Source organism: Bolinopsis microptera, chromosome 12 (assembly GCF_026151205.1).
Source record: "Bolinopsis microptera isolate Bmic1 chromosome 12, MBARI_Bmic_1.0, whole genome shotgun sequence".
In the NCBI taxonomy this organism is placed as follows: domain Eukaryota; kingdom Metazoa; phylum Ctenophora; class Tentaculata; order Lobata; family Bolinopsidae; genus Bolinopsis; species Bolinopsis microptera.
The window spans coordinates 9,942,247-9,949,853 of NC_087083.1; the positions used below are offsets into that span (position 1 = coordinate 9,942,247).

Genomic DNA, 7,607 nt, shown 5'->3' on the forward strand with positions numbered 1-7,607 from the left:
AGGATTTTAGTTTTCTGCCATCCACTGTTTAATAAATCTATAACTGTTAACTGGAGATAAATTCCATCCTATCTGTTAAGTTTCAGCCAAGGAAAGCTTATACTTGAAAAAGTATTAGTATTACTGGTAGTGCTTTTGGTGATTTTCCACAAAGCCTTCTCCAGGATTTTGTCTCCTTTTATCTTAGTTGGGTCTCTATTTGCTATTCAGTGAAAGTCGGCAATGATCAGCGGTTGAAATTTAAATCGGGAAAGAGTATGTGATATTGACATATTGACGGTTACCAGGTCCAGCAGACCATTTGAACGGTTTAAACTGGTGGTATTTTAATCTGATGGCATTAAAAAGAAATGTCAGTGCGTTAGAAAAATGCATTCCGCAGTCATTGGCATTTAATTACGGATTATCGTCAATTTCTTGAACATGTTTAGTTTTATTTTGTAATCTTCACTAAATTGAAGTAAATTTGCAGTACATGATTTCAAATAGACATAATAGTTAATATATAAATATATAAACGAAATAAATATAACAGCTTGGTTGGCATGAATTTTGACCGCGATCAAATATTTGATGGTGAAAAATGTAAGCGGCTAAAAATTAAAAATAAAACGCTATTGCAGTAGTTTTCGCCGGTCATATTTGTGTAAAGAATGTATTATATTTATATTAGTATATTGTAACATGTCCGTCATATAAAAAGCCGTCACATAGCGACTGTGTTATTCATATCGTCTTTCTTGAGGATGCAATTATAAACGATCGAGTTCAACTTCAACTCCATATTTAACTCCATATTCAAATATTCTAAATTTATACTTCAAAAGAATTCAACCAAGTTATATATTCACATATTTTCCTGACGACAACCTCGCATTGTCAAATTCCATTTGCACGATCACAGAGCTGAAAATTAATTCCGACACGATCGTCCGGAAAGAAATTGCGCAATACACACCTTCCTTCCTTCTTTGACGTGACTACAGCAAGTCATCAGTAGAATTGAAATTCCTTCCTAAGAATACCCTGCATCATTATGGTTTAATACGTCTGGAATGTCATGACCGAGCCTCCAAATCCCAAGTCACGTGACCAAATCCCATTCACATGATCCATTCCCAGCCTAATCAATACCTACTCAAAACGTCCAATCTTGAGATCAGCTTCCTTTCTTCTCTTTAATTACCCCTTTCAAACCCTCCTTCTCAACATACTATGCACCAGTCACCACATCCCACTCCAGTCACGTGTCATGTGCACTAATTACACGTGTCAAGTGGAGTCACGTGTCACGTGGGTTGTCTCCCGGCATTGACGGAGTGCAGTGTCCGTCTCCCTAATCATTATCCGCCTCCTCAGTCTTTAGATTAACCTGGACAATGAAAAGGTTAGGCGCAATCAAACATTGCTGTCTTTTCTTAGCAACGCCACGTGTTTTTCATTCCATCCCGGCTGGCAATATACTGGGTAAACGCCGAGGAGATTTTCACTTTATAAATCGGGTCGAGCCATTTTGTTTCTTCATTCCCTGTGCTTTATTTTAGAGTTGTGAGAAATTTTTAAGCTGTGATATGAGGGTTCTACTGATTGGTTTAAGGTAATATTAGTATTACAAATATTTTGAATTCCTTTGCGACCCCCGATAACTTTAAAATTAAAAGTCTGACTAGGAGATGTTAAAAAATGACCTGGAGATCATCATAAATTATTTCAAAATCTTATCAATCTTTTTCATTTTAAGATTTCAAGGAACATAGAAATATTCATCATCAAAATTAATCTATTCAACTTTATTAACCGCAGTTTAACGTTGGTGTGCTTCCTGGCAGTGAAAGCTGATGACGATGCGGATGCGGATGCAGCTTTAGATGAGCGTGATCAGGGTGAGTTAAATTATCGCATTGTTACTTCTCTGCATCTGTTTATCATTTTTTAAATCATTTGAATGTCTTGCCTGCAGTTACCCATGCAAATCTTCAATATAGTGTAAAATTTACAGGGAACAAGACGGGAAAAATTAAATTCGTGTTACGGTAAATTTTTAATTGTAGTAGATTAAAGGTTTTAGTTAATTAACGTATGTTGTATGGTTAAGCCATCATAGTAGGAGTCGTACCAATTGAGTTTTGTGAGGGTTTTGCTTTCAAATCTTCCATCATTAACAAGGAATGTACGAATATAATAGGGGGATAAATCATCTGGGGACCAGCATGATCCATGCTCATGCAGCTCACTGAATCAATGCAGTAAGGTAGCATAAGATAAAGCATACCATAAACCTCTGAGGACCTCACAGATTAAGAACAAATCGATTTAGGCACGACAAACCTTTTTTAATTAATTATTAATAGTACATCAGGTGATCTGGTACATACTGGTGCATACTGGTACATACTGGTACATGTACTGGTGACTAAGTTAGAAAATAAAAAACCTGTTCGATAATTCTGCATCAGCGATATAATCAATATTGTACAATGTACAATTGTACGACCGATTAGAAAATAATAGAATTGAAATTCCTAATATGACGAAAATTGAAGCAATTGTAGTATGAACACAGCAGCTATACATACAATTATTACAGTATTTCAACGAGGAAAATATTTCGATTCGAAGAAAAAACTAAAAGGTGCAGGTGGTAAAATGAAAAAGATGCAGGTGGCAAAATTGGCAAAAGGCAGAAAAGGAGAAGTTGAGCTGGTATGATTTGTTTTTCACAGTCAGTAGCAGTCATATTATATAGGCACACAGCATTCAGAAGCAGTCATTATAGGCACACAGCATTCAGAAGCAGTCATTATAGGCACACAGCATTTGAATCATCTTTTGTTCGGACGTTTTTCATCCATTGACCATGAAATATTTGGACGTTTCATATTTTGAACTCTCTTTTGAACAGTCCCTCTCCCTCGTTTCTCAGCAGTAGCACTTTGCACAGCGCAGTCAAAGGAAAAGAAATAATGAAATGTGTCCATGAGTACGGATAAACAGCTAAGTAGACCCTAAGCTGAGCTCATTTCTAGACAGCTTTCTAAAGCACCAGTTTCAGTGGCGTAACGTTGCATGTTGGCACCCCCCCCCCCGTCCAAAAAGCGCCCCCCTCTTGGCGTTACACCACTGGTACCTTGTAAACTCCTCAAAGAAGCATGAGCCCCTTTTCAGCACCAGCAATACCTTGTTGATCTGGGAGGCATAAGATACTTTCCTTTCAGGAGGAGGAGGTATTAGTTGAGCGGGCCGATGAATTTGAAAGTAAGTGAAATTAATGAAAGTTCAAGTTGAATCTATGATTTACATTAGCATAATTAATAATCACTTCGATAATTTGAGTCATACCGGAGTCAGAATTTAGTCATCGCTATCACATGTATGTTAAAATTTACGATCATGTTTAGATTCGATGTCGACTATCGTGGTATATTATGTTATCATGGTATTTTATCATGGTATGTTATCATGGTATGTTATCATGGCATGTTAGCATGGTATGTTATCATGGTATGTTATCATGGTATGTTATCATGGTATGTTAGCATGGTATGTTATCATGGTATGTTATCATGGTATGTTATCATGGTATGTCATGTTAAATGATTGATTTTGTGCATCCAAAACTAAATTTATCCAACATAATTGTAGCAATCATTAGCTGGTCCATATTAAACTCAAAATTTCGTTTAAGAAATATGCGACAAGGGCACTTTCAATGATAATTCGTAGTTTGTAAAGATCACCAGGTCAAAACATTAATTGCTTTAACAATGACTATAAGTTAAATAAATGATTTTCCCACGGAAACCTGGCACCGTCCGAATGAAAAAGTTTAGCTCATAAAGACTATTCCAGAACCGTGGGCAAACCCGTTTTCCCGTGGGATGATATCGATTTGGTACACAATACTTTTAAACGTGTTTATCTTTTCTGAGGAAAGAAATGAGGCCTTATTATTGTAGAACAAGCTCATGGTGATTCAGGAAGAGACAACAAACACTGCTCCAATTAACTTCCATTGTTTTATGGAAATATTTTTGTGGTGGAAGCAATTAAAACACACCCTGAACACAATCATCGGAATTCGATTTGTATGTAAGAATAGAATCCTGTGTAGTAATTTTTTGTTCGAAGAGGAATAAACGGCTGTTTTTTGTGGAGGCAGCCTTGTAAAGTAATTTTAACTGTTTCCACATAGCAACGGAAATTTTATCCAATTTCGACATTTATGACGGGAAAATGATTCAAATTTTGAATCCAGTGAACTACATGATTAGTGCAAAATGCGACCAACCTCCGACCAACCTCCGACCAACCTCCGACCGACCTCCGACCGGCGTTCACCTACCGCCGACCGGCGCCTGACCGACCTCCGATCGACTTCCGACCGACCAGCCTTGTCTGATCTATGACCATGCGGTTTAACAATAGCTTTTTAAGGTAAACTGCCTTATGGATTGTCGACAGTGATCAATAGTATCTTTTTTAAAGTTAAAGTAAGATTTTAGCTAAGAGTAGGTTTCTTATAAACTTATAAACAAATCATTTCAGGCTGGGTAAAAAGATTAGAAGATGAGATTGACAACATTCAGGTACATATTATATAACTACCATAACATAATAATATAATTACTATTAAATAATATTAATATAATTACTATTAAATGTTGAAACAATTACATCACTTGATAGTTCTTTTATTCAAATTTCTGATTGTTTCTGAATAGACTCAGTGATGACAGATTCTAATGGAAATAAATAGCTGAATAACGTATCGACATTTCTACGTCATACTCATATTCTGAAATAGTATTAATTCAATTATAACGATCAATATTCACATTAAAAATTTGACGACGAAATTTATTTCAAACAAAATATATAACCGATACGTTATTCAGCTATTTATTTCCATTAGAATCTGTCATCACTGAGTCTATTCAGAAACAATCAGAAATTTGAATAAAAGAACTATCAAATCATGAGACTCAAAAACACTACACGAATCCACCAAATTACATCACTATATAATATTATAATACAATAATATAATTACTATCTAATGTCTAAACAATTACATCACTATATAATATTATAATATAATAATATAATTACTATTAAATGTCTAATCAATTACATCACTGCATTTCAGAATATTAAATTCAAAATTTATTAATCTGCATCGGACGACAAATATGCATTTGTTGCTTTAATGCGCTTTTTAATTATTTTAAATGGATTTTCGCGGCACCTTTTCTTGATATTTTAATTTCCAACCTCATTATTTCAGGTTGAGGAAGAGTCTGATATTGATACGGAGAAAAGGGAACAAGGTTTTCATATTACACATGTTATATTTCGTGTATCGTTTATTTAAGTTTTGCTATCCTGAAACTTATGTTGAAATTAAACTTACTGATGATAATATTCCACAGGTTGGAAGACATATGGTAAAATCAAAAAAGGAGAAGAGGTAATGACAATATGTTTTGTTTCTATTTTATTGTCTTTTAGACAATGAAAGTAATTTAAGAGCTTAAGTCATTTTAATAAAGAAAGTGTTTACAACTTTTACATTAGAAACGTATTTTGCTTCATTTCTTCTTGATCAAATATCACTGATATGTGTCAATCTGTTGCCAATTAGTAATTAGCAAAATTATTAATTAGCAATCAAATATAACTGATTGCTAATAAGTAATCAAATATAACTAATTTAGGAAGTGCTGGAGTTAGAAAAGCGTCAGATGAACCCCTCCAACAAAGGATTCAACAAATTTGGAAATGGAAAATTCGGAGGCCGATTCGGAAAGTCACGCGCAGGAAACTAAACCGTAAAAGAGTACATGTTCGATTAAGGTTCAGAAAATTAGTATTATTCCACCAGCAACTTCATTTTGGTATTTACAGTGATAATTATTTGTGCTAATTTGGGAGGTTGTATTTTTTCGAATAAATGATGTAAAATATTTTCGGTGAAAGTAACAAGATTTACTAAAAATTATACTTTTATTGAGGTTTTGCTTTTAATGTTTAACAGAAATATATGTATATTATGTGTTATTATAAAGTTATAAACGCTAATTTTGCATTCATACCATTAGTTTTACTACTCCTGATCCAAATTTCGGACAAACTAAAACCCTCTAAACGATCAACGAAAGTAAACCTGTTTCAACAGCTATTATGGTATTTAATAAAGTATCACAAACTTGACCCCTTAGAGAAATTTATCCAACTTTAACTACCACTCCCTAATCTGATTTCTTAGCTTAGACCAGTTGAACTAGCCTATAGCTTGTTGCTTAGTTGGGTGGCTAGCCTATAGCTTGTTGCTTAGTTGGGTGGCTAGCCTATAGCTTGTTGCTTAGTTGGGTGGCTAGCCTATAGCTTGTTGCTTAGTTGGGTGGCTAGCCTATAGCTTGTTGCTTGGTTGGGTGGCTAGCCTACAGCTTGTTGCTTAGTTGGGTGGCTAGCCTATAGCTTGTTGCTTAGTTGGGTGGCTAGCCTATAGCTTGTTGCTTAGTTGGGTGGCTAGCCTATAGCTTGTTGCTTAGTTGGGTGGCTAGCCTATAGCTTGTTGCTTAGTTGGGTGGCTAGCCTATAGCTTGTTGCTTAGTTGGGTGGCTAGCCTATAGCTTGTTGCTTAGTTGGGTGGCTAGCCTATAGCTTGTTGCTTGGTTGGGTGGCTAGCCTACAGCTTGTTGCTTAGTTGGGTGGCTAGCCTATAGCTTGTTGCTTAGTTGGGTGGCTAGCCTATAGCTTGTTGCTTAGTTGGGTGGCTAGCCTATAGCTTGTTGCTTAGTTGGGTGGCTAGCCTATAGCTTATTGCTTAGTTGGGTGGCTAGCCTATAGCTTGTTGCTTAGTTGGGTGGCTAGCCTTTAGCTACCACGCCCTGATCCCTTTTTTCCCTACTTTACTTCAATATAAGGGAACTGTGGTCTAGTTTTAAATTCAAACTGAAGTTTGCAGTAATTGTCACAGTACAAATGGCTTTTTTAAGCTTTTTCTATAAACAATGTTTGCAAACAAAGTTTATCAAGCCCGTGGCAGAGTTTACTAAGTTATAACGTGATAAGGCAATGCGGAAGAGTTAACGTGTGCACACGTTGCCATGGTAATGCGGAAGAGTCTAGCGGTCTCCGACGCAGACTCCGGTCTACTTTTAATACTGCCGGAACATGCAAACCACGCGGTATGTTAGATATGTGCATTAGCAATGGTGCGGTACACAACTCATCAGAAATTATGTCACCAATCTTAATATCTACGGCAAGAAGATATTATGCGGGCGCCAAATATACAGACATTGATCTTGAAAGTTTTAACATTTCATTTCGACGACAAAAGTTAAAATGCTAGCTGTCATGCCATGATGCGCGGTGACTTAATTTGCCAACAGAGTCAGGTTGGTTGTCGAAGTAAAGGTGGCACAGTGTGGGCAGACCCTAAAGGTGGTGTGAAAGTAGTCTGTTGTACTGGGATTATAACACATGGTTTAAAAGTTCAAAGTTTTTAAAAACTAGTTTTAAAATTACCTCTAGATGAGCTTTTGACAATATTTTGTAAATTTCATAACAATTCCCAAAACACAAGAACAGTGTACCTGATA

The 7,607-nt window shown here is 35.9% G+C and overlaps 1 protein-coding gene across 2 annotated transcripts; it reads left to right on the forward strand.

Moving 5' to 3' along the window:
- Positions 1-1,382: 1,382 nt before the first annotated feature.
- LOC134824208 (uncharacterized) lies at positions 1,383-6,089 on the forward strand. Of its 2 annotated transcripts, XM_063835982.1 has the most exons (8): positions 1,383-1,597; positions 1,804-1,883; positions 2,588-2,703; positions 3,216-3,255; positions 4,546-4,586; positions 5,285-5,327; positions 5,430-5,467; positions 5,715-6,089. In XM_063835982.1, the coding sequence occupies exons 1-8, from the start codon at positions 1,572-1,574 to the stop codon at positions 5,823-5,825; spliced, it is 495 nt and encodes a 164-aa protein (XP_063692052.1). In that variant the 5' UTR covers positions 1,383-1,571; the 3' UTR covers positions 5,826-6,089. The 2 variants fall into 2 exon arrangements, with proteins under 2 accessions (XP_063692052.1, XP_063692053.1); XM_063835983.1 differs by lacking the exons at positions 2,588-2,703; positions 3,216-3,255 and having other exon boundaries at positions 1,385-1,597.
- Positions 6,090-7,607: the final 1,518 nt, after the last annotated feature.